We start from the raw sequence: 27,618 nt of genomic DNA on the forward strand, positions 1-27,618 counted from the left end.
ACTTTCAACCACACAGTGGTTGGTCAGAAGCTTCCAGTTCAAGTGCATCTCTTTAAACTACTCAAGCATCGATTCTTTCAATCTCTTTATTCTTCTTATGAGCTATGAACTCAATTATACTAGGCCCACTAATCTCTAATTTCTAGGTGAGGGGATTATCAACAAAATATCTAAAATAAAGTAAAAAATTGGAAGGGACAATAGTAGCATGTTTTCATAATATCTAAGGTATCACCAGTTGTTTTAAAAGGTACATACATATTTTACTTGAAAATACTAGTTCGTCATCAATTTTGTTATATAACTAATGAAATTAATATCCAGCTTACTGGTTTTGTAGATATTATATGCATAATATCTTGCACTTTAATTCAAATGTGGCTTATTACAATAATTATGGTTGATTTGCAGTTCAGTAATGACTACATAAGAATAATTTTAAAAAAGGCATTTTGACAAACATGAGAATTTTCATACTAGTCATCTAGAGCAAATATATATTTCTAAAAACAGTTTTTAGAAATATATATAAAATAATGATTATTTTGCCTGTATTTATGACTTCAAATATTATCTTTTGAATTATATTTCTATTTTTCAAAGGAATTTTATATATAAGTGCTAGGAGTTAAGGCAAAAGTGCTAGGAGTTAAGACAAAAGTATTAGAAGTATTTATTTAAAGGCAAAATTGAAGGCCCATTATGGAAATGATCATTAAATTTCCCTAATTATTAGAATTCTTATTCTATGGTAGATTTTTTTTACTTTTAATTATAAATGATAATTAAATAATAGCAGTTACTAAATGAAATATCACTCTTTCCAAGATGTTATATGATTTTCCTATATAACAAATTGCTAGGTATGGGGATAATTTCTATCAAAACATGTATTCTGTGTCAATAATATTTTAAAAGAGGGCAATTTTATATAAGAAATCTGGAGTCCTAGTGATTCTTTAAAATTTAAAACTAAGAATGAAAAATACTTGGAAAGTATTTCCTCATACAACTATGAGTGAGAGCTAAAGCGAGCTAATTCCTTTAGAACAAGTGCTATTTTCCCCTTTAGTCCTTGCTATACATCAAACATACATGCACTGACATCAGGATAACTTGACTCAGGATAACTCATTGTGCAAAGGCATTTGCCATAGAGATGCAAAACTAGTTTGCTCCCCCTCACCCTCCTTTAATGCTAAGAATCAAATCTAGGGTCTCACAAACATGAAGCAAGCAATCTACTACTGAGCTACACCCTGTCCTTAATTTGGCATTGTGGATGGACAAATATGACAAATTTCTCCTTTACTAGAGGATTATCTATTCTTGCCTTTTTGGACTCTGTAGTAGCCTTAGGGTATGTTCTGGCCAATAAAAGGTTAGATAGCATTGAAATAGGTGAACTTAAGGCAGAAGCTATGAAATAGAATAGAGTTTGTCTTGTTTGGGATGTTAAGTATAAGACAACATTTGAGGCAGAAATTTCACCATTGGCTTCAGTAAAGAAAAAAGAAAATGAGAGCAGAATCAGAACCCCAAAACACATGTGGTTGAATGAGAAATTAATCCTTGTTATAATCCATTATGATGGGGGGAACTCCTATTTTAACTACATAGGTCCCAGCTCAAATTGACTAATGCACTCTTTAGTTTATCTCTTGGTGACAGTTAGCAACTGACTTTGTGACATAATTTTCCTATCAGTTCTCTTTAACTATTAGAATGTGTAAAATTATGCTTTGAGATGTAATATGAGGTCATTTATTTGTTGATTTTTTTCTTCTCTTAAGGAATGAACTCCATGCAACCAACTTTCCTCAAAAAAAAAAAAAAAAGAATGTGTAAAATTGAAGTTTACCACAATTACATTTTTTGTTCAGAGACAATGAGGTTATTGTCTGCCTAAAGATCTCAATTGAAAGTCTATGCACTTTAATTCCTTGCCTTCCCATATATTATTGACTGAGGTTTTGAACCATACCATTTTTTTTGCATTAATTCTGTTTCACATTATACTATAAACAAATAAAAAATTCAGATTTCTAAAATATATAATCAAAGTAGATATTGTATCTTACTTTCAATCTTACTTTGTCCCATGTATCTTATTTTTACATGGGAGTTGATAAAATATAAAGAAATTTTTAAAAAAGATTTTTTCCATAAGCCATATATACATATATTAAAAGTAGTTCTATGATCTTCAGGTTTATTTTGTGAACATATTATCTGTACCAGATTAAAAGAATTTTACATCACATTTATTGTTTTGCATACAATAACTCAGACATTTATTAATATTTTAAAAACCCAAACACATAATAAATTTGGCTTCATTTCCCCACAAAAATGGGAAATATATTTCAGTAAAGGAAAATTTTAATTATTTTTACACACCAGTTGCTTGCTGGGGGTTAGGGCTCTATAAAATGATACCCGCAAAAAAAAAATTAACATTAACTGATTAGTACATAAAAAAAAAACAATTTACAATAATATGGTAAGCAATAAACAAAAACTCTTCAGAAACATGGAGTTTTAAAGTAATTTTCAAACAGATAAACTATTACAATATAGTTTATCCCTAACAACACTGAGCCCATTAATAGAGCACTTCTGTACATACAATGGTATAACAAAGTGATACAGTATTTATTGCAGCAACAACGAAATAAAGGTTATCATAATGTATGAACTTAAATACCCCTCACCCCATTGATATAGTGGCTTCTTATTCCTTAAACAGACTCTGCTTTTCACTGTAGAAGGATTAAATCTTCTTATCAAAAGGCACATTCTTATCTGGAAGAAAAAAATATTAAAATGACCCTTCTGTAATAAATTCAAAACATCTCAAAATATTCAGAAGGATTTTCAAGGGAGGGAAGAATATAATAAAGTATTTAATCTACAAAAATCACAATAAAGGACACCATAAAACAATGATTATTTTGTCTGTATTTATGACTTCAAATATTATCTTTTGAATTATATTTCTAATTTTCAAAGGAATTTTATATATAAGTGCTAGGAGTTAAGACAAAAGTTACAGTCACAATGAAGTTATGTCCTCATGTAATATTAATAAATTACATTGATTGACTTCAGTATGCAATATAGTTGTTTATGTAGTTTCTATAAATACAATTATTTAACTAATCTTGTTTTTAAAACTTCAGAAATGAGGATTAATTAAAGCTGCAGGCCTGAGAATATGATGTTAAAAATGCTTTGGGTATTTACAGTAATGTAATGAAAATTATCTATACAGAAGACAGGGTTTCAATAAACATAATGGGGCCAATTTGCCCATTTTCTCTTAATGACTGATTTGTAGTATATAGTTAAATTTTTGTCACACATTTTTATGGACATTAATTCTAATTATGTAAGTTCCTTTACTATTATTTAACTTTAAATGCATCACAATTTAAAGCATTTTGTCAAACCAAAGAATAGCCAAAGGATTATTATAAATCTTCTTATAATTGCCAGTAATGCTTAGAACGTCATTGAAGATATGGCTTGAACATAAGTAAAGTCCTTTTTTACATTGTTTTACTCAAATCTTAGTCATTAATCTATAACAGAGCTCTACATGACTAGAAGCTACTGAGCTTATGAAATATTTTAAGAATAAAATCAAACCTTTCAAAAATATATTGAAGATAATTTTGAAAAAACTTAGACAATATTTTTTCCCAATTCTCATCTGTTCAATACTTGAAACATGATTATTTTTATAATGAATTTGTGGATTGTTAAAAAAGCTAGTGGTACCACAGGAAGTTTTCAGATAGAGAAGTAACTGACACAAACAAAGGTTTTAATGTATGACTTCAGAAATGCATCTCAACAGCCATAATTTATCTCAGGACAAATGTGGATAAGTGTAACTATTAAGATCTATCAAATCACATCATGCCCAATATTGTACTGAAACTTTATATTTTACAATATGGCCAGCTCTCCCCCTAAAGAGTACACATTCTTTGGAATTTCCCAAGAAATCCCTTGTATTGGGATTTCCCCAGAGTTCCATCCTGATGTTGCCATCATGACCAGCACCTATTGTATGCTATATGGAACTGCCATTCCCTAACCCCTTCCTGGCATGACTAAATTGAGGACCAAAGTTAATATTTAAAAAGATGTTCTGTATTTATATCGCCCTGAGGAAGATTCTCCCCTGAGGTAATTTTTAATGCATCATTAATCAAACCTACCACCTTAAATCTGATATTCCTCTATATTCTCTTAAATTATGACAATGCTGTCCACTTTATCACCATTCCAGTGGGAGCAGGGAGGTCACTGTTGATTACTTATGTTGAGAGAGTACTCATCTAGAGAATAATTATCCTGAGTCTCACTACTGTAAATATTTTTGATTCCATGTACTTCAAACACTAACCTCTACACGTGTTTGAAACTCCTCACCTTAACTGAAATAGGCTCAAAGTATTATACATTAGTGTTTTCAAACTCAATCTCTTACAAGCTCACTGGAATCACCTTCTAGAACATAAATATGTTGGAATTGCTCCTGCATTGAAAAGCATTTGATGATCTATAAGTCCTCTTGGTGGATAAAATATAAATCCTTAGTGTATTGTTTTGTTAACATAACCTTCCAGATTTAATTTTCTCAATGATTTTCCATGACCCAGTATATATCCTGTATTTCTAGAGGCTTGACAGCATGTACACATCCTCATATAGGGCCATAGCTTGGCACATGCTTTTAACTCCTCTTGACATGGAACTTACTTCTCCATCAAAAGCTCTTTCTTGGTTATCTTTCATATTTGTTAAAATAACCACAACACAAATGTAACTTTCTCAGTGTGATCTTCTAAGTTGCTATCTTTAACTCAGTTGCTCTTTCTCAGTAATATAACAACAATTTGGAAAAAAAAACACTGAGCATTAGCTTTGCATGAGGAAAACATCCAAGAGTTCCTACTTGGAGAAGTGATATAGAAGTTGTAAAAGCTGTAAAAGGGGACTGGTAGACTCAAAGAAACTTTAGAGACAGAACCAGGAGTGAACAGTATAATCTGTAGGAGCTTTTAACAGGAGGGGTATTTTTTTTGGCAAAAATGGCAGAGATAGAGATTGAAGCTCTAAAATCAAGCAGAATAAATTATGCCTCAGCTGTGGCCAATAAAGACAGAGGACTATATGTGTACACTCTCTTGTGAATAGTACTGTATTTCATAATATGTAACACAAATATTTTTAATATTTCAACATCACTGAACTTGAAACATATCCTCCAATTGAAGGCATCTTAAAATTGCTATCAGACAAGTGGTATTACTTATGTAGTCATTATTATGTATATGTTCATAAGACTGGTCAAATCTCTTTGTATTGCTGTCACTTCAATTGAAGCATATGCATTGTTAATATAAATAAGGGATATGTTTAATGATGTTTAAAATACCTTTAAAATAATATCATGAATCATCAATGAAGTCAAGTAATTACATATGAAGAAAAACCTGATGACAATAATAAGCTATACTTTGATATTAGAAAATCAAAGATTTATCACTAGAACCTTTGCTTCAATTCCATACATTAGTGTCAATTCTACATATTCTTCCCCAAAATGAAGATTTTTAAGATGGGACAATACTCCAGATAAATGACATCTAATTTCTGTTCTGATAAGTCATTATTTACAAAGAAATGCAACTGCAAGCAGAAGTTGCCAATTTCATTATAAGGGATGAAAAATGTAACAGTTTTGGAAGGCTGATATGCATAATTCTTGCATAATTTGAAACTATCATTACATTGTTTTACAATTAAATTGGTGGCTATTTCTTTCCTTCTTTAGTGATCAAATTAAACAAATAGTGCCTTAGATTATATAAATACTGATGTAAGTCCCCACAGAAATTAGATCATTTGGGAGGGAAGGGAGAGGAGAAAAGACAGGTAGACGCTTTCATTAATGATATTTAAATATTGAATTGATAAAAAGTTTAAGCTGGAAAAACATAGCTGAAATTGAGAAGTTGAACTTCTTCAACAATAGTATATAAAATGTAGAAAAATTAAGAATGTTCCATTCTTGCTAAACAATATCTTACAGTAGTGACATGTCAACTAGTACAGAAAAATCTAAATCTAAATGCAGATAATATTTAATGCCTCGATGGCTTCCACTGTGTTTAAAACAGGAGCACATTAATTCAGCTGTGTGTGCAAATATGTTTAATAGTCAAAACATTTATATATATTACATATACACATAAATATATATTCATTCATTCAATCACTCAAAACATTAAGTTTTTATTAACCATTAGGAATATTGCTTCATATTGGAGAAAATGTTAGTGATCAATCAATCAATTAATTAAATAAAAGCAAAAGAAAAGGAAAATTTCCTATTGTCTTATTATAAAACCATAAATATAGCTTAAAAATCTGTATCAGAAGAGAAAGAAACCATGGTTTACGTGGAAAGATTGGATACTAGTACCATGTTGGTCAGTTATTTCCTGGATGTCTTAAAGTATTTTTTTTAAGGGATAAAACAAATAGTTTCGAAGGGAATATTAAGGGTTGTCCTTTTACTGTTATCTGCACGGTGAAATTGGCAATGATTACAGAACCCAGAAACTGGGATCGTTTAGAGATGCACCCCAATTACATAATTTGATGGGTGTCTAGATAAAGAAGAGGAATCAAGACTCAAGAGATTGGTCTAAGGTCATTCTGTTTTTCAAAAACAGAAGCATAAGATTCACTTGACTTTGCCCCTTATTTACCACAATACTTTTCAGTCATGGAGGATTTAATCATTGAAATGTAATGATTAGATTGAGCTATCCAAAGCTCAGTTTTCTGTCATTTACAAAATTCCTGCTGTAGTAAAATAATAATAATAATAATGTAGAAAAGAGAAGGATAAGACCTACTCTGGTACTCTGGTTATGACAATGGATTTCTACTCCATCTAAGAATAAATAAAAAATATACTATTGGTATATTGTAGGTTTTGTCTTATGCTATTATTTCCTTGGTTGCCTCTGGCTTCTCTGTAAAACTGCTAATTGTTAATGGATCAAGTAAAACTTTCTCCTATGGCTCAACATCAACTGAAAAGTGAAATGTAAAAAGGAACATACACACACAAAAACTACATGAAAATTCTATTATTACTGGATTAAGTAATGATGAACATGGTATTTTTTTTTTTTTAATTTGGATAAACATCTGCTAGACTACTAGTAACAGTGGACATGTTGGGCAAGAAATTTCTTTCTAAAGCAAATACTGGCACTTTAATATATTCCTATATTCTATTTACTTTGAATAAGATAACTTTTGTGTTTACTTAGATGATCTTTTATTTTGTACCAGGGATTTAAGCCAGGGTTGTTTAACCACTGAGCCACTATATCCCCAGAGCTTTCTATTATTTTGAGCTTTCTATTATTCTTATTAAGTTGGTTAGAGTCTCACTAAGATGCTGAGGCTGGCTTTGAATTTGCAATCCTCCTGCCTCAGGCTTCTGAGCACAGATGTGCACAACCACACCTGGCTATTCTGACAATATCTTATACTTAAAATTAAAATAGTGTTTTAGAGATTAGAACTACTTTGAGATTGATAACTGTTTGAATATGATCTTTTAAATTAGGGATTTTGATTAAAAAGTTGTATCAAAACTGTTTTCTGATTCTGAAATGCTTATGTTAATAGCCAGAAAGTATTTTATGGCCAAGTAACACTGGGCAAAACATGTAATGAACATATACAATAGCAAATTTGATGAAGCAAAATAGAAGTAGCCAAAAAGCAAATTTAGAGCTTTTTAAATTACACATTTGACACAAATTACTAGAGTAGCATTCAAATGACAGAAGTACTAGTTTTTGGAAGCAGTTACCATAATTTTTAAAACTGTCTTCGAATATACATCATTATAAATAATAATTTTATCATTTAGTAGAAATCAAACATAATAGCATGAACATATTGTTTCCTTTTACTGTTTTGTGCTATAAAGCCATGCTTTGCATCTTTTTATCAGAGCCTGGTTATGGATATTTTTCATCAACATTTTTCTTTTGGAAAAATAAAGATAATATTTACAAAGCATATGCTGTCTTACTCCTTATCAGATTTTCTGTCCGAAGGAGCTGAGAACTCTACAAAACAATTTAAAAACCGAGATTTGGAATTTCAAGTGTGGAAGAATGAAACTAGATCCCTGTCTCTCACTTTACACAAAAATCATCAAAGACCTAGCAATTAAATCAGAAACACTAAAACTACTAGAAGAAAAAAATAGGATCAACACCCCAACATATTGGAGAAAGTACTGCCTTCCTTTAATAAGATTTTAAAGCTCAAGAAATAAAACCAGGAACCAATAAATTTGACAGCATCAAATTAAAAAGCTTCTGCACAGCAAAAGAAACAAAAGCATTAAGAAAGAGCTCACAAAATGAGAGAATATCTTGACCAGCAACTCTTCCCACAAGGGTTTAATATCAAGAATATATAAAGAACTCAAAAAGCACTAAAAAATATAACTGAATAAATGTACAAATGATCTAACAGACATTTCTCAAAAGAAGAAATAGAAATGGCCAAATATATATGAAAAACGTTCAATGTCATCAGCAATCAGGGAAATGAAATCAAAACTACTCTGGAATTTCATCTTATTCCAGTTAGAATGGCAGCCATCAAGAATGCAAATAATAGGGGCTGGGATTGTGGCTCAGCGGTAGAGCACTCGCCTAGCACAGGCAGGACCCGGTTCGATCCTCAGCACCACATAAAAATAAAGGCCTTGTGTTGTGTCCATCTACACCTAACAAATAAATTTTTTTTTTTAAAAAAGAAATGCAAATAATAATTGCTAATGAGGATGTGGAAACAAAAGTAAACTCAAGCACTATTGGTAAGACTACAGATTAATACAACCACTTTGGAAGGCCAAAGGAGATACAATACAGGTACATCAATGTTTAGAGCCAAATTATAGAATCAACCTAAGTGATCCTATAACAGATGAATGAATGAAGAAAATATGGTATATATATACTCAATGGAGTTTTACTCAGCTATAAAAAAGAAAATTACAGCATTTGCTAGAAAATGGGTGGAACTAGAGAACATAATGCTAATTGAAATAAGCCAGACTCAGAAAGTCAAGGGTTGAGTGTTTCCTGTTTCATATGTTGAACCAACCTTGCATCCCTGGGATGAATTCTACTTGATCATGGTGCACAAACGTTTTGTTATGTTTTTGTATTCAATTTGACAGAATTATATTGAAAATTTTTGCATATATGTTCATAAGAGATATTGGTCTAAAGTTTTCTTTCTTTGATGTGTCTTTGCCTGGTTTGGGGATCAGGGTGATATTGGCCTCATAAAATGAGTTTGGAAGTGCTGCCTCTTTTTCTGTTTCCTGAAATAAACTGAAGAGTGTTGGTATTAGTTCTTCTTTAAAGGTCTCATAGAATTCGACTCTGTATCCATCTGGTCCTGGTCTTTTCTTGGTTGGTAGGCTTCTGATGATTCTATACCTAGAAGACCCAGAAAGTTCCACCAGACTACAACTAGTAAATGAATTCAGCAAAGTAGCAGGATATAAAATCAACACTCATAAATCAAAGGCATTTGTGTATAGCAGTGACAAATCCTCTGAGAGGGAAATGAGGAAAACTACCCCATTCTCAATAGCCTCAAAACAAACAAACAACAACAACAACAAAAAAAAAAAACAACTTAGGAATCAACAAGAGGTGGAAGATCTATACAATGAAAACTGTAGAATCCTAAAGAAATCAAAGAAGCCCTTAGAAGGCAGAAAGATCTACCTTGCTCTTGGATAGACAGAATTAATATTATCAAAATGACCATACTACCAAAAGCACTAAACAGATTTAATGCAATTCCAATCAAAATCCCAATGGCATTCCTCATAGAAATAGAAAAGACAGTCATGAAATTTATCCGCAAAAATAAGAGACCCAAAATAGCTAAAGCAATCCTTTACAAGAAGAGTGAAACAGGTTGTATCACTACACCAGACCTTAAATACACTACAGAGTAATAGTAACAAAAACAGCACGGTACTGGAATCCAAACAGACTGGTAGACCAATTGTACAGAATTGAGGACACAGAGACTAACCCACAAAATTACAATTATCTCATATTAGATAAAGGCACCAAAAACATGCATTGGAGAAAAGATAGCCTCTTCAACAAATGGTGCTGGGAAAACTGGAAATCCATTAGCAACAAAATGAGATTAAACCCCTATCTCTCACCATGCATAAAACTCAAATCAAAGTGGATCAAGGACAAGAAATATTTTGTAATATTTCTAAAATTAACTTCTAATTAGATAGGTTAATCTAGGAATTAAATCAGAGACTCTGCGTATGTTAAAAGAAAAAGTAGGCCCTAATCTTAATCATGTGGGATTAGGCCCCAACTTTCTTAATAAGACACCTATACCACAAGAATTAAAACCAAGAATTAATAAGTGGGATGGATTCAAATGAAAAATTTCTTCTCAACAAAAAAACAACCTGTGAAATGAATAGAGAGCCTACATCTTAGGAGCAAATTTTTATCCCTCACACATCAGAAAGAGCACTAATCTCTAAGGTATATAAAGAACTCAAAAGCTAAGCACCAAAAAAACCCAAATAACCCGATCAATAATTAGACCAAGGACATGAACAGACACTTCTCAGACGAGGCTATACAATCAACCAACAAATATATGAAAAAATGTTCATCATCTCTAGCAATTAAAGAAATGCAAATCAAAACTACTCTAAGATATCATTGCACTCCAGTCAGAATGGCAGCTATCATGAAGACAAACAACAATAAGTGTTGGCAAGGATGTGGGGAAAAAGGCACACTCATACATTGCTGGTGGGACTGCAAATTGGTGCAGCCGATATGGAAACCAGTATGGGGATTCCTTGGAAAACTGGGAATGGAAATATCATTTGACTCAGCTCTTCCTCTCCAAGTCTATACCCACAGGACTTAAAAACAGCATACTAGAGGGACACAGCCATATCAATGTTTATAGCAGAACAATTCACAATAGCTAAACTGGAACCATCCTAGATCCATTCAACAGGTGAATGGATTAAAAAAATGTCACATATATACACAATGGAATATTACTCAGCAATAGAAGAGAATAAAATCACGGCATTTGCAGGTAAATGGATGGAGTTAGAGAAGATAATGCTAAGTGAAGTTAGCCAATCCCAAAAAACCAAATGCCAAATGTTTTCTCTGTTATAAGGAGTCTGACTCATAGTGGGGTAGGGAGCGGGAACATGGGAGGAACAGAGGAACTCTAGATAGGGCAGAAGGGTTGGAGGGGAAGGGAGAGGGCAGGGAGTTAGCAATGATGGTGGAATGGGATGGACATCATTATCCAAGGTACATGACTTGGTGTGAACATATTTTATATACAAACAGAGTCAACAATTATATATATATATATATATATATATATATATATATATATATATACACACACACATATATATATATAATTCTTTTTTATAATTGATGCATTATAATTTTACTTAATAGTGGGCTTCCTTGTCATATATTTATACATGCACATAACACAACTTTGTCAATTTCATTACCTGCTGGCTCCCCTTTCCTCAGTTTTCTCCTCTCCTTTCCTCCCGAGTCACCTTCCTCTACTCTACTGGACTCCTTCCTATTTTCATGTGAGCCCTGCCCTCCTGCTTTTTTCCCCTAGCTTCCACACAAGAGAGAAAACAAATAACCATTGACTTTCTCAGTCTGACTTATTTTGCTTAACATACTGCAAATCAGTGAGATCCCGTCTCTAAATAAAATACAAAATAGGGCAGGGGATATGGCTCTATTAATTGGTTTATGGATTAATGTCATAACCATGTATATAATATGTTTTCCTAGAACTTTGAAATGGCTCAAATGTTGCTTTATTAAGAAAAGGCACTTAAGAAAAAATGTATCTTAAATAAACGTCTAATTAGATAGGTTAACAGACTTTCACTAAGAGTTAAAGTTCTCAACAATGCATTTATTTAATAATTTGTGGGTTTGGGTAGACTGACTGTTTATTTAGTAGACTGAGGCTTTAACTAAGGGCCTCATGCATGCTAGGCAAAAGTAAAATCTCTGAGCTACATCCCCAGTCCTAGAGAATATTTTAAATTATTTTTATAATATATTCAATACTTTAAAAAATTCATCAGGAATATCAGAGTCAGCAAAGAGATCCTTTCAGTACAAGGATAAATTTCAAACAGCAATGGTTTTGTTTCCTGATATTCTTTAATGGCTTATTCTCATTTGTTCTGGTTGACAAAATAGGTAACTAATACAATCAGTACAGCAACAGGAAACCATAGGCACCCAAGGATTTGCTATAAAAATGACTGTAAAACCTACTTCATCCATCACAAGATATTTGTAGTAATCTGAAGGCAGTGTTATTTATAACAGTAACAACAACAGCAAAGAGGATGCCACATTTCTCAACTTTTCTACTATTTCACTTTGTATCTTTAAAAACTGAATGTGGCTACTAGACAGCTTGGTATTAAAGGTCAGCAGAAGAAGGAGAAAGACTAAAGTGAGAAAAGTTAAAGAAAAAAGAAGGCAATAGAATAAATGGTAAAAGGAAATACTGTTTATGAATACTTTTAATATGTCAATTACAACTGATGATACAGGTTTTATTAAAAATAGCATTTCTGATACTTATTGTATAGTGACCCTTTCTGTATGTATCTTTCTCTTTCTGTATGTAGACATATATTTTTAAGTATTTAAATAAGTGTAAGCAAAGCAGCTATGTTTCAATCAGTTGCACAATCATGTTTGTAAAATTAAATATATTATGGAAAATTGTCTTAAAAAATAAAATTTTCCCATAACACAAGAAGAAACAAAATAGTCCTATATCCATTAAAGAAACTGAATTTATTACCAAAGTACTCTAAAAAATTCCATTCCTTGATGATTTATTTCACCCATGAGCTCTATTAAACATTCAAGGAAGAAATAATACCAATATTAAACCAATATTTTTTAAAAAACAGATGAACACCTATGATTTCCTAACACATTTTTATTTTTTTAATTGGTGTATGATAAGTATACAGAATGGTGTATTTCACTGTGGCATATTCATATATATATATGCATATTTATATAATTTGACTTTTTATGAGAACTGCAACATTTTAATATCAAAACAAGACAAACTATAAAAATATAGATGTTTTCCATTTACACATATACAGGAAGGTAAATAGATGTATACATCTATTACATATATAATTATAGGAGGCAAAAACCATTAAGAAAACATTAGCAACAATGTATAAAGAGGATATCATGATAAAATATGATTTATCCCAGGAATGTTACATTGTTTTGACCTTCAATTATCAATCCATGAAATTCACCATATTTACTGATTAAAGGGTAAAACATAATTTTAACAATGCTAAAAAAACATTGAAAAAATTTAACACTAATTAATGTAAAACTTCTTAATCTAAAAATAGTTGGGAACTTATGTTACCAGAGAATATCTATAAAATTGATGTTATACTAATGTTATACTTAATATAGGAGGTAGTTATACCTAATATTACAGCTCACTATAAAGCAACAACAATCAGAATAACTTGATTCATAACATGAACATAATCCAAGATATTCTCCTATTTTAAAATCAGCTGATTGGCAATCTTAACTCCCCTTAGTCATGTAACTTAAGGTACTTACAGGTTCTAGACATTAGGATGTAGACATTCACAGTGCTATTCTGGCAACCCCTTGGTCAAATTTTTTTTTCAGATCCTACAAATATGTGATAGTACTATCTCAATACAAGTATAATATTTTTCATCATTTTTTGGGGAAAAGGGAATGTCATTAACCAACCTTGTCATTTTTCATTAATCACATTAAGATCTATGTTCAACTTTCCCAAGAGACATTCAGAATATTGAATCCACTGTCAGATTTGCATGTTTATTTCTAATATCAACATTTAGAAAATCAGATGTCTTGCCCATCATATCAGCTTCAATTAAGTAATGGGTAAGGACTATATAGATCTCATTCTAGGAAGTAATTTCTAAGACCAAGAAAGTCACAGGAATAAACATACCTCCACCTACACCACTATGAAAATACTGCCCAGTAGGAAGAAAGATGTAGCCACATTCTATAAAGTGAAATACAGAAAGAAAAAAAAAAAGGTTTCATATTGGCTTGAACTTTGAAGTAAGTTACAGAAGAATTCTAGTATCAGTGTGTTTACTTAAATAATTTCTATAATTGTTTGAAGCAGAGAATAGGCTGGGTATGTAGCTCAGTGATAGAGCCTTTCCCTGAATGTGCAAGGCTTTAGGTTTGATCACTAACACCTGAAAACAAAACAAAACAAAATGAAAAAGCAAACAACAAAGGGAAGAGAATAAAAAGAAAATACAAAAACTATATTTCTTGTCTTTGCTTTTTTGCATCCTGAAATATCCATAATTGTTTTTTCATTTTTAAAAAGAAATGTGAGCCTGGCTTAGAAAGTACATGCTTACTGATTTGAGCAAGGTTGAAAAATGAAAATGTTAGCCAGGCATGGTGTCACATGCCTATAATCCCAGTAACTCAGAAGACTGAGGCAGGAGGATCACAAGTTTGAGTCAGCCTCAGCAACTCAATGAGGCCCTAATCAACTTAGCAAGAATCTGCCTAAAATAAATAAATAGATAAAGGCTGAGGATGTGGTTCAGTGTTAAAGCATCTATGATTTTCTGATTTCAATCCCCAGTACCAAAAGAAGAAGGAGGGAGAGGAGGAGGAGGAGGAGGAGGAGGAGGAGGAGGAGGAGAGAAGAAAGGAAGAAAGGAAGAAAGAAGGATGAAGAAGGAGGAGGAGGAGGAGGAGGAGAAGAAGATAAAAGCTGATATCTATTATCTCAAAGACTCTGTTGTTCTGTATCGCTAGCCTAGTATATATACTAGATTGTTAACTACACAACTGGCCATATTGTGCATTTTTTGTTCACCAGTATAACCCCATAGCTTCATACAGGGCCTGGGACACATGATAGATAGAATCACTGATTTTCATAAAGAATGAGTCCATGCAATTTGCTCTATCCATTGAAATATTGCCTCAAATTCCTCACGGTTAAAACTGACTTCACACTTTTTGACCCATAATATCTGGTATGATTTGAACATGATTTGAGTGTATCCCCCAAGGGTTTCTGTGTTAAAATTTAATCCCAACTGTGAGGTATTAAGATGGCAAAAGCTTAATCTGACTTTGGTATTTAATTGTGGGGCCTTTAGGAGGTAATTAGAATTAAATAAGGTCATTAGAGTAGACAACCCATGTTGTTAATTTTAGAAGAAAAAAAGAGACAACATGCATACTCCCTGTCTCTTACTATGTGATGCTCTCACAGTCTAAGTACTCTACTAAAAAAAGACCATCACAAGATGCAGACCATTGAACCTCTTTTCTTTATAAAGTTACCTAGCTGCAGGTATTTTATTATAATAACATAAAATGGACTAATCTCATATCACTCCTAGAAAGCTCAGCAATACAAAAATATATATGCACAAGGTTATTAATTGTAGTATTATTTATAATTTTAAAATAATTTAAAACTACCTAAGTGTCAAATCATAGATGGATGAATAAGCTATGAAATATACCTACTATACAGTAGTTATACAATTATAGAAATAAAAATATAACTGTGAAATTATATGCCATGACTTGCAAGAGATATTAAGCACAACAAATAGCATATAGAGCATAAGAACCAGGGATCTCATGATGGAAGAAGAATACAATTATGGAAAGATAATGCAAAACCAAAACAAAACCAATAAGTATAGACTGGAAAGGGAGGTATGAAGGAATACTATCTAAATTATGCATGTATATAACATATATATACACACACACACACGGATGCATGTGTATATATACATTCACAGACCGGTCTCTGGTGAAAAGGTCTATAGAAACCCCAGTCTCAAAGAGCTTACTAGGTCCACTCAAAGGAATGAGAATTCCTTGGAGAAATAGTTGATTTCATGGGTCGGGGTACAAAATGATCCTGGTATAGTAAGAAGGTTAAAAATAAATAAATAAAGGATGAAGTCACAAGGGAACAGAAATCATTTGGTAATGCTACTACTGGTGACTTCTGGGATCACTTGGAATCCAAATAAACAAGTACATAAATGAATTACAAACCTCTGAAAACAAGAATGTCATTAGTCCATGATAGATAGATAGATACGTAGATAGATTACAAAAATTAAACAACATTTGCTTATGGTAGAAAATTAATGCTGACTAGTTACCATGGAGAAAATACTGAAGTTAGAAAATCATCATTTTGCAACTATCTAGTCAAAGGTTAGATTGTGCAAAATCATGATAAATACTATATACAGGAAAAATTTTTATGAAAATGGAAATTTTTCATGATTTTAAAATATATCCCGATTAATTTTGAGGGAAGAAAAAAGTAACATAGTGAAGAAGTTGGATAAAACCTTCAAAAGGTGCATAACAATTAACACTGCAATGAAGGATATGTGAACACCCTGTGGTCTTCAGTTATCATGCATGTTCTCTTTAGCAGTTCAATCAAAATGCATAACCTGAATCTAATTATGAGGAAACATAACATCAGGTAAATACAAATGAGTGGTATGAGCTCTTCTATATCCATAGTATGAAAGAAAAAGAGAACAAAATAAAATGTTAAGAATGGTTGAATTTGGGTAAAAAGCATCTAGGACTTTCTTTGTAATGTTTTTACTATAAGTTTGAAAATTATTTCTATAAAAATATTTTTAAAAAAGTAATGCATGAATATATGTCCTTTGAAGAAGAAAAAAATCAAACAGGAAGATGTAAATGGAAAATAAAATGAATTATCAACCTCCCAATGTTATCTTTTCCCCACTAGAAGCTAAACTTCACAAAGTCAAGACTTTTTTTTCCTGTTTTTTGCTCAAATACATCCCAAGCACCCACACTGGTGCTTGGCACCTGAACAGCTCCTACGATATTCATTTACTGGAGAGATGAATGAGTAGATACAAGTTATGATTGTTATGGTTTGAATATGAGGTGTCCCCCAAAAGTTCACACGTGAGACAATGCAAGAGAGTTCAGAAGGTAAATGATTGGGTTATAAGAGTCTTAACCCAATAGCGAATTAATTGCCTGATGGGATTAACTGAGTAGTAACTGAAAGCAGGGTGTACCTGGAGGAGGTAAGGCAGTAAGGGTGTGGTTTTGGGGTCTATATTTGTATCTGGCGAGTAGAGAACTATTTCTCTGTTTTCTGATCACCATGTGAACTGCTTCCCTCTGCCACACACTTGCACCATGATCTTCTGCTTCCTCTTAAGCTCCAAGGAATGGAGCTGGCCTGCTACACCAACTAAGACCTCTGAAACTGTGAGCCCTCAAATAACCTTTTTCTCCTCTACAGTTGTTTTGGTCAGATCTTTTAGTCACAGTGGCAAAAAAAAAAAAAAAAACTGACTAAAACAACTATTTTCCTCCTCCTTACTTTACGTAGATCTGTATACTAAAATTATTTATTTATGAAATAAATTTGGTCAGACTACTAAAAAGCTCACGAAGATTTCATTATTGCTTTTTCCTTAGTATTTCTTCTCCTTTGCCATGAAAACAGAATACCTAGATCCCACTGATAATACATTCCAAAACCCCTTGAATAATTCAAGTCACTCCATGTATTTGCACCCTCTAAATGGTCTTCTTTCTTATCCTCTTACTCCTTACCCTGTTCTCCTCCAACCCAACAGAGAAATCTTTATAACATAACTTTTTTTTCCTATGTCTTAAGATTTTCAGAATGAATTTTCATCACCTGTAGAATAATTGATGAGAAGCATGAATAGCATGCATTACAAGTGTTTCAAGATATGTTTTCTTAGCTGGGTGCAGTGGCATATGCTTGTAATCCCAATGACTTAGGAGGCTAACACAAGAGAATCATAAATTTAAAGCCAGCCTCAATGACTTAGTGAGGCTGAGAGGCCCTAAGCAACTTAGACTGTGTCTCAAAATAAAAAGAGCTGGGGATGGTAGTTCAATGGTTAAGTGCTCCCCCACACCCCCGCCCTCCACCAAAAAGATATGTCTCATTTTCTCTTTCTTCATCTCTACTGAGATATAGTTGACAAATAAAAATTGTTAACATTAATAGGTATACTTAGATGTTTTGATATACATGCAGTATGTGAAACAATCACAAACAAGCTAAAAACATTTTCACCTCAAATAACTACCATTTATTTTTCTGGTGAGAATAATAAAGATTTACCCTCATAGCAAATGTCAAGTATACAATGTACTCTCATTAACTGTATTAATAATATATAATAATAATAATAATTAATAATAATAATTAATAATAATATATAATACTCTACTGTCTTTTACCCACTTTTGAATCAGGTTATGTGTTCTGTTTTATTTTGCTATTGAGTTACATAGCTTCTATATAAATATTAGATTTTAAAGCCTCTCTCCGTGTGTGTATGTGTGTGTGTTTATGGAGAGAGATACAGAGAGAGAGAGAGAGAGAAAGAGAGATCCTGACACAAAAAATACAAATACTACATGATCTATCTGTATATATAGAGAGATACAATATGTAGTATGTAAGTATACATAGTTTGTATACATCCAAATATCTAAAATCCAAATCTTCAGGCAAAAATTCCAAAGTCCAAAAATCTCTGAGATCTGAAACAAACATCTTATATAAGGGATATTAAAAGGGATATTAAAAACAGAAGTTCATTGGATTAGAAAAAGGGGAATGAAGGAAATGGAGGGGGAATGGGCATAAGAAAGATACTAGAATGAATCAGACATAATTTTTCCTATATTCACATATGAATACATGACCAGTGAAAACTCCACATCATATGACTACAAGAATGGGATCCTAATTAGAACTTATACTCCATGTATATATGTCAAAATATAACCTACTGTATGTATATATAAAAAAGAACAAATAAAATAATTAAAAATTTGCTGCAGTCTGGCTGGGCACAATTCAGGAGCCACTTGTCAAAAGAAACGAACTTTATTTTTAGAACACACACACCAAACCACACAGCTCCTCAGGAAAACTCTTCAGAGCCCAACTGCCACCACCGGCTTCCCACAAGCCTCTCAACCTCCCCCACTCCTCCTGCTCTTGAGGCTGATTGGCTGGGTCACGTGGGCAGAGCCAAAAAAAAGTCCCCCAATGCGCAGCTCCCTGGTCTGAAAGGGTGGGGAAACAGCCCAATGAGCATCATCGCAGAGGAGCCAATCAGTTGGCAGCTAGAAGTCTGCTGGGGCCACTGTGAGTCAATCATCAGCTGGCAGCTGGAAGTTTGCTGGCAGCTGGAAGTTTGCTGGGGCCCCTTCAGCTGTGGGGCTCAACAAAAATTAAAAAAACAAACTATGTTTCCTGCTATTACATAGGTTGCCTTTTTACTTTGTTGATTGTGTGGAACCTTTTTAGTTAGATGCAGCCCTAATTATTTTGTTGCCTGTGATTTCTGGGATCATGTTCAAAACATCATTACCCAGACCAATGTCAAAAATGTTTTCCTCATGTCTTTTTGGAAATCTTTTTTGGAAGCCATATATGTAAGTCTTTAATCCATTTTGATTGATTTTTGTATATGGCAAAAAAGAATGGTTTCATTTCATTCTTCTGGATGAAGATGACAGTTTTCTCACTAAAATTTATGGAAAAGATTGACTTACATATCTTGAAATATCCTTGCATTCCAGGGGCAAATCCCATTTGGTCTCACTTAAATATTCTATTGAATTCAGTTCGGTAGAATTTCATTGAGAATTTTGGCAACTTTGTTCATCAAGGGTATATTAACCTGTAACTTTCATTTGTTGTATCTTTGGTATGTTCCCTTAGTAAAGAAAAATTCTTTTGAGAAAGACTGGCATTGATTTTTTTTGAAAATTTGTTATGATTAACTTTGTGAAGTAATTTGTCTTGGGATTTTTTTTTGTTTCTCTGCTTTAGACAGGACCTTGTTATGTTACCTAAGCTAGCCTCAAACACATAATTATCCTGCCTCACACTCCTGAACAGCTGAGGTTATAGGCATATGTACTACCATGCACATTTCTTGGGGAATTTTTGATTACCGATTTCATCTCCTTTCGTTATTGGCCTGTTGGGGTTTCAATTTATCCTTGATTAGATTTTGGTTGTACAATCCTAGGCATTTACTTTTCTTCTAGGTTATCAAATCTGTTGGCATATAATTATACATGATCTTTTTTATTTGTGAGGCATTACCTTTCACAACTATTGAACTTTGCAAGCTTTGTCTTTAACTAGCATGCTGAAATAAATGAACTAGAGTTCAAATTAAGTCCATCTTTGGAGACAATCTTTTTTTCTTTTTTCTTTTTTGGTCCTGGGGATTGAACTCAGTGGCACTCAACCACTGTGCTACATCTTCAGCCCAATTTTGTATTTTACTGAGAGACAGGATCTCACTGAATTGCTTAGTGCCTCACCATTCCTGAGGATGGCTTCGAACTCGCAACCCTCCTGACTCCTGAGCTGCTGGTATTATAGGCATGCACCACCATGCCTGGCTTGGAGACAATCTTAAGTTGTTAACAATTTTGTTTCCTACCTTCCATTTCTATGTGTAGAGCAGATGCCTCATATGTATCTAAATTATTTCAATATAATAGCTGTGAAAACTTTTAATTTTAATAATAATAATATTAAAAAGAGTGAGATTCCACTGCCATCTTAATTATTAAAACACTTTCTTAGAGTGAGCCCAAGATGAGAGATATGATTAGTTATTCCTTTAATAAGTCTTTGTTCCCGACTGTATTTCATATTATTCAGTTTTTAATTCTAATGCATAAAGTACCTAATATATTTAGTGACTCTTAAATGAAAATCCACAAATTTATCTGATACACAACGTAAAAAAAAAGTTAACAATCAACAATATTAACCTTGTTGAAAACTCTACAACATTTATAGGCAATTTAATGGGTTTTTAGTGAGCCAAACCAAATGTTATAAACGTGTATATATTTTAGTCATGTTTGTTTTTTAAGAGGCTAAGATCTTAATGAGAGGTTAAGACTTTTGTTCACATCTGTCTATCTAAGTTCTAATATTAATATAATTGTATAATTAAAATTATATAAATATATTTTTATAAAATGTATAAATTTTTGTCATTACTTGAAGTTCTTTTATGTACTTATGAGTCTTTTGGTTGTTATTTATTTATTTTTTTTTTTGTGGTGGTGCTGGGGATTTAACCTAGGGCCTTGTGCATGGGTTGGCAAGCACTCTATCAACTGAGCTACATCCCCAGATCCTTTTATATACTTATATATGTATGTATATAAACATACACATATACACAATAAATATATAAAAATAAAATTTTAAAAATACATGGGAATTTTTAGTAGTATTGGTAATTCCTTCTTTTATATATTAATTTATAATAATATATACATAAAATTTCATTTGTATATATGACTCAATACATATATACACAATACACTAAAATATGGGATTTAATACACATATACCCTTTATTGATTAAAATACAAAAATATAAAATTTAGATTCTATACATTATATATAGTAAATACATGAAATTTAATAGCCTGAGTTTTGTTCATTCTTTTCTTTTTAATTCCAAGATTTCTGTACTCTTTAAATTTGTACCTGATTCTTGATAATAATTTTCCTTGACCTAAGAAATCCCTTTTTATCCTAACATATCTTTATTTAATGTGTAGGATCTTCACTGCATCTTTTTCTCATTCTATCTGCACTAATTCAATACCCTTGTAATTTCATTTATCCAAATATCTTAGGAAACGTCTTAAAATGGAGTGAGAATAAATCTAAATACATATATTTTATTTACACAGTTAAACTATCAGAACACCATTAACTCTACAATTCTGTTTTGAAGTACTATTTGTAAATAAAATAATTCAAATGGAAAACAAAATGCCTTCAGAATATAAAAAGTAAAAGATTACTAAATTCCCCCTTACACAAACACACACAATACATATTGTAAGAATAAAGAAGTTAAAACTAAAGCATTGCAAGGAAACCTACAATAAAGATACTGGAGGCAGATGTATTGTACTCTTTATGGCTATTTCAGAATAGCAATGTGAATGTGAGCTATTGGCTGGATAGTACACAGAACTTCATTAAAGAGAACTCAATAATATCAATTAGAATAAAAACTGTTAAGTGAACATCTACATCTTAAATTTTCTTGGCAAGGACTTGCTTCCTGATATATGGAATTAAACTACTGAATACTTACCTTCTAGGATGATTGGCATCAAACAATGTGTTATCATCATCCTCATCATCTTGTTCTAGAGGTGTTAATTCCATGTTTTCTATGTTAGTGTCCAAAACTCCGTATCTCCTGGTTTTTCGGTTTCTTCTTCTCATCCTACAAAATACAGCAAATTAATGAACAAAAATTATTTTAATATAGGATAGATGATCCTAAGTTCATATTCTAAATTTAAAATAAACAATCCCTATGTGTCTGACATAGGAGGCACTCAATACATAGATGGTTATATTTCAAGTATATAATTCACACCAAGGATTACTTATGATTCATTAAACAAAATGTATTCCTATGATTGTTTCCATCACTGACAGACTCTTTTTTGTCACTGACATACTCTTTTTTGTCACTGACAACTGGTGGTGGTGATAGATAATTTTCTAAATCTTAGTTCAGGTACAACTTTACCAAAGCCTTCTATTCCAGCTTTGCCTCCATATCTTTTTATCATTATATAGGATTAGGTATTTTTTGCAACATTAAGAAACTGTATGTATACATATATACTCAAATTCTAGACTGGTAGCTTGCAACATATCACAGGCTACAAATCAGAATCACCTAGTTTCCATTAAAAAGTAGCATGCTCAGGACATAATTGCATTAGAATTTTCAGGAATAGGAATTAAGCATCATTATTTTATTAAAGTTCTACAAGTGATTCCAATGTGCTGAAAAGTTCTATCCTAAACCAGTGGTTCTTAAAGTGTGTCTCTCTGGATCCCAAACCATACTAACCAAGAAATTTATAAGAAATAAAAAATCTTTATGCTCAACATAGACTTAAGAGAACAACAAACTTTGAAAAGAGGGGCCAGAAAACTGTGTTTTTAACAAATACTTCTTGTGATTTTGATGCATGCTGGAATTTGAGAAATAGTGCCCTAACGTAATGAAAATATTAGGATACTAAATATAAATTATTGTCAGCTGTGTATATGAAAGGGTTTCATAATATAGAGTTCTACTGTTTCTTTTACAATAATTTTTTCTTTTCCTTCAAATCATTTAGCTCAATTTGCAGTCATGTGGGTATATGTTTATGTGGGTGTTGATTTTTCTGTCTCTCCCATTAAGTTCCATGAGGGGAGCAACTATACTTGTTTTATTCACCATTATATAATCACAATATACATATAGTTAAGATGCTTTTGAAATATTTGTTGAGGGTTTGCATGACAAATTGAGTGGCACCAACTTCAAAGATAAGCATTTTCAAACAGGACATGTGAGCCCCTAGAAGATAGTGTCCTACATATACATGCATACATATATACATTCAACAAATACTTGAGAGTTCATAAGCATTGGGTACTATACTAGCTTCTGGGTGCAACATGCCTGATGTATAAATGTATAAAATATTACTAGTCCTGGACAAAAAACTAATTTCTACCACACACTACCTATATACCTATTTATATATCAACCAAAAGTTAACCAAAGGTGAAAGAACAAAAACCAAGTGGATGTAATTACTTAAGTAGCTAAAATAAGGCAGTGTGAAGTTTATGCTAGCCTTATATAGTGAAAAATTAAATAAATTTAGATTAATATTAATATGTATAAGTATATGTATGTATATGTGTGTATGTATGTGTGTCTGTGTGTGCATACCTATACATACCATGTGATCAGAAGTCTAAACTTTTTCTGTTAAAGGACTGATAGTAATTTTGGTTTAATGGGCCATATATATTTTCTGTCATATATTTATATAACTTTTCTGTTTCGTTTACAATCCTTTAAAAATATAAAAAAAAAAATCCTTAGATATTTTGGACTTCAAAAAACGTGTCAATGGACAGGACAGTCTATTTACCAACCTCTAACTGAGATTTACAAAATTAATTAACAGGAAAACCAACAGAAGGGGATAAAAGCATAGCCTCTGGAAAGAGGATTGAACTTTTTGTGCTATATGATTTAATAATTAAGATGGTCCTTAAATATTTGTTGAGAGAGTGATGGTTTTCTGCTTTCCTTTGATTTAAAAAAGTGAATACACAGTAGAGACTAAAACCTTACTGCAACATTGGTTATGGATACTGAAGAGTTATGATATCTCCTTTTTGCCAGTCTTTTGCTCACTTTTCTAAAACAAATGGCTTCCCAAACACTCTGGCATTTTTAGTCAAGAATTTAATGTCATGTAAAAGAATTCATAGAAATATATTGGATTCTCCCAAGTCATATACATTAAATAGTCAATCTGCTAATAACTAGGCTATTGCTAGTCACAGGATATTTTGGCAAGTCTTAAAACACAGAAGGGCATAAACACAGAGTTTAAGGATTTTGTAAAAAAACTAATCTCAGCAAATCTTTTTTGCTACTCTAAAGGTCTTCATCATACCTAGAATGAATTCCTAATTTTCCAGTGAAAGCTCAAATCAATCTTAATAATAACACTGTTTTCTGTATTTCTGTATGGTGTACACATTTGACCATATGGTGTAAACATTTGCATGGGTTTGTGCACTGTATTGTTTATTCTAGTCTATATTGTCAATATGTATATTATCTATATATTTTGTATTGTAGGTTTCTTTTTTGTAATCATGGGTATAAAATATATCTTCCGAACATGAAACTTTTTAAAAACAGAAACATATTTCATATAAACAGGCAGAATATTGTTAAGCTTTAAATAAGTGGGGGACTCAGTTCAATTTAAATAAATTTAATATTTTAGTATATGTACTAATTCATACAAGAATGAATCAAATTATCAAAACCAATGTATTATTAAGTAGAATTTAGAACTGATATGCTACTTCTTGAAAAGTGTTTTCCCTTAGTCCAAATAGGGAGAGATAGCTACATGGTCACGATAGCAACAGGACCATAAAACATTAAATACAACAAAACATAGTTACTATCATATGCTGTGATTTTTTTTCCTCTAGGAGGGTCAAAAACCCTTATAAAGTCTTAAAATTATTGTGTTAATCCAATGAGCTACTTAAAATACAAAAAAGTAAAATATAATATACATCATCAAGAAAAAGTCTAATTTTATCTACTGATATACAGTGTATATTATTCTGAAACAAAAGAGTAAAGGGGGCTTTAAAATCTTTAATTTTCATAGCCATATTTTCTTTCTTACCAATAAATGTTTCACTAAGCTCAACTTGCCTGTATATGTGTTTATAATTATATATATATATATATTACCACATAATAATATGCATATTTTTCTATTAGACATAATAAATACCTATCTAATATTAAAGTATATTTTGTGGTTCCCAATGAAGTATAAAAATAGGAAATTCATGTAACAAAATACAAGAAAGAATGTGTGGAAGCCCAAAAGAACAAAAGATTTTAAAATCGAAACAGTTACTTACATTGAATTACATTCACCCAGCACATAGCATGCACAAAAGAATTATCCTGATCATATTCTTTCTAGATATTTGAGTTGGTAACCAAATAGCTGTCTTAATATAGACAAATATTTCTTAATGTTCAATTACACTCAGCTTGGTCAGAACTATTTCCTGTTCTTACATGTAGAAATGATAGTATAAAAATAAAAGTACTAAGGTAAGCTTGATAAAACTGCATATAAAAATTGGATGCCACATAAAATAAACAAAACAGAATAAGACTTCATTTAATTTTACTACTTTATGCAAGGAAAAAAGTATAAATCAATGTAACTTGTTACAACTTGCTGTATCCACCGGAATTGACTCATACCTTTTGTTCCATTTGTTTTCTTTTAATGGAATATATGTAGGGTATGTATTAAATATCAACAATATAAATAATAATATTCCTTAATTTACTCAATAACACATTCAACCTATACTGAAGAATGTTAATTACACATACACGTTCTTTTGTATATGGTTAAACATGATGATAAAACAGGGTAAACCTCAATAATAAATATACAACTATTGATATAGAATATCTGTCTTGACTATTTTTATCATAAAGTGACCAATAATGAATCTAATTATTGACCAAACAATAATTTGAAACTATAATTTTTGCCATAGAAACGTAAGTAAATAAGTTAGTGAGCTACAATTTTAGTTGTCTATGATTTTCATCAGGAAGTCCAGTCAAATTGGATACAAGATAAATAGTAAAAGTTATTTTTGCTAATTTGACATCTCTCTCATTTTTAGACCTCATTCTCATAACTCAGTCCATCAATTCTCAGTTCTAGTACTTCAGGAAGCAAACACTGATAAGAGATTAAAGCATTTTATGGGCTGAACTTTGCCTTTCAAATATTCATATTGAGGTCCTAACTCCCAGGACTGGAGAATGTGATCCTTAGATCACACCTTAAAGATAGGGTCTTTACAGAGGTATTCAATTAAACTTGGGTCCTTAAGGTGAAACTTAATATATTATGTCTGGTGTTCTTATTAAAAAGGAAATTTTGAGACTACATGAATACAAAATGAATGACATATGAGCGTGAAGACAGTCATCCACAAGCCAAGGAGAAAGGTCTGGAAGAGATTCTTCACTCATGGCCCTCAGTTCAAACAACAGAAGTTTAACCCTATTTGTAAGACTTTCTTATAGCAGCTCTAAAAAATTAATACAGCATGCAAGAGATTTATTTATTACAGAAAAAAACCTGTGAAGGATAGAGGGAAATAGAGAAGGCCAGAAGATACTACAGCAGATGATGCAGGTTTTAAGACCCATGAAAAATAGTGGGAAAGGATAACTGGATAGTAAGATGTGCAGCTTGTAGTACATTTCTGAAAGAGTTTTGATCAGGCCAATAGTGTGTCTTCAAGCAAAGACTACCCATTAGCTGTCCCAAGTCAGTCAGGATAGCTAGATTTTGCTGCACTTAGTTACTGGCTGAGCAGATACCTAAGAATTATGATCTTGGCATTGATGCCACAATGGATTAAAGACTGCAACAGATAGAGGCCGTCGGTCAACCATGCTTCCTGCAGTAGGTTATCCTAATATTAGGCAGGGTTATTGTATTTCCATAGCTGCCACCAATTACAAGGCCCTATTGAGTGTACTTCCTGGGAATCATTGAAATTCTTTTATGTTGCTCCACCGTATCATTGTTATCATCTTTTCTCCTATCAAAACAGCAT

General features: G+C 32.0%; 1 protein-coding gene across 2 annotated transcripts in view; it reads right to left on the bottom strand.

Moving 5' to 3' along the window:
• Positions 1–2,242: 2,242 nt before the first annotated feature.
• Positions 2,243–27,618, bottom strand: part of Fam174a (family with sequence similarity 174 member A) — a 39,910-nt gene continuing 14,534 nt past the window's right edge. Inside the window, exons 2-3 of one of the 2 annotated variants that reach the window (XM_027927671.3) lie at positions 22,484–22,618; positions 2,243–2,805 (exon numbers count right to left, since the gene is read on the bottom strand). In XM_027927671.3, the coding sequence (XP_027783472.1) occupies positions 2,802–2,805; positions 22,484–22,618 (139 nt within the window). In that variant the 3' untranslated portion in view covers positions 2,243–2,801. Of the gene's footprint in view, positions 2,806–22,479; positions 22,619–27,618 lie in introns of those variants that run through there. The other variant, XM_027927672.3, reaches the window with a different exon arrangement.

Source organism: Marmota flaviventris, chromosome 5 (genome assembly GCF_047511675.1).
Source record: "Marmota flaviventris isolate mMarFla1 chromosome 5, mMarFla1.hap1, whole genome shotgun sequence".
NCBI classification, from domain to species: Eukaryota; Metazoa; Chordata; class Mammalia; order Rodentia; family Sciuridae; genus Marmota; species Marmota flaviventris.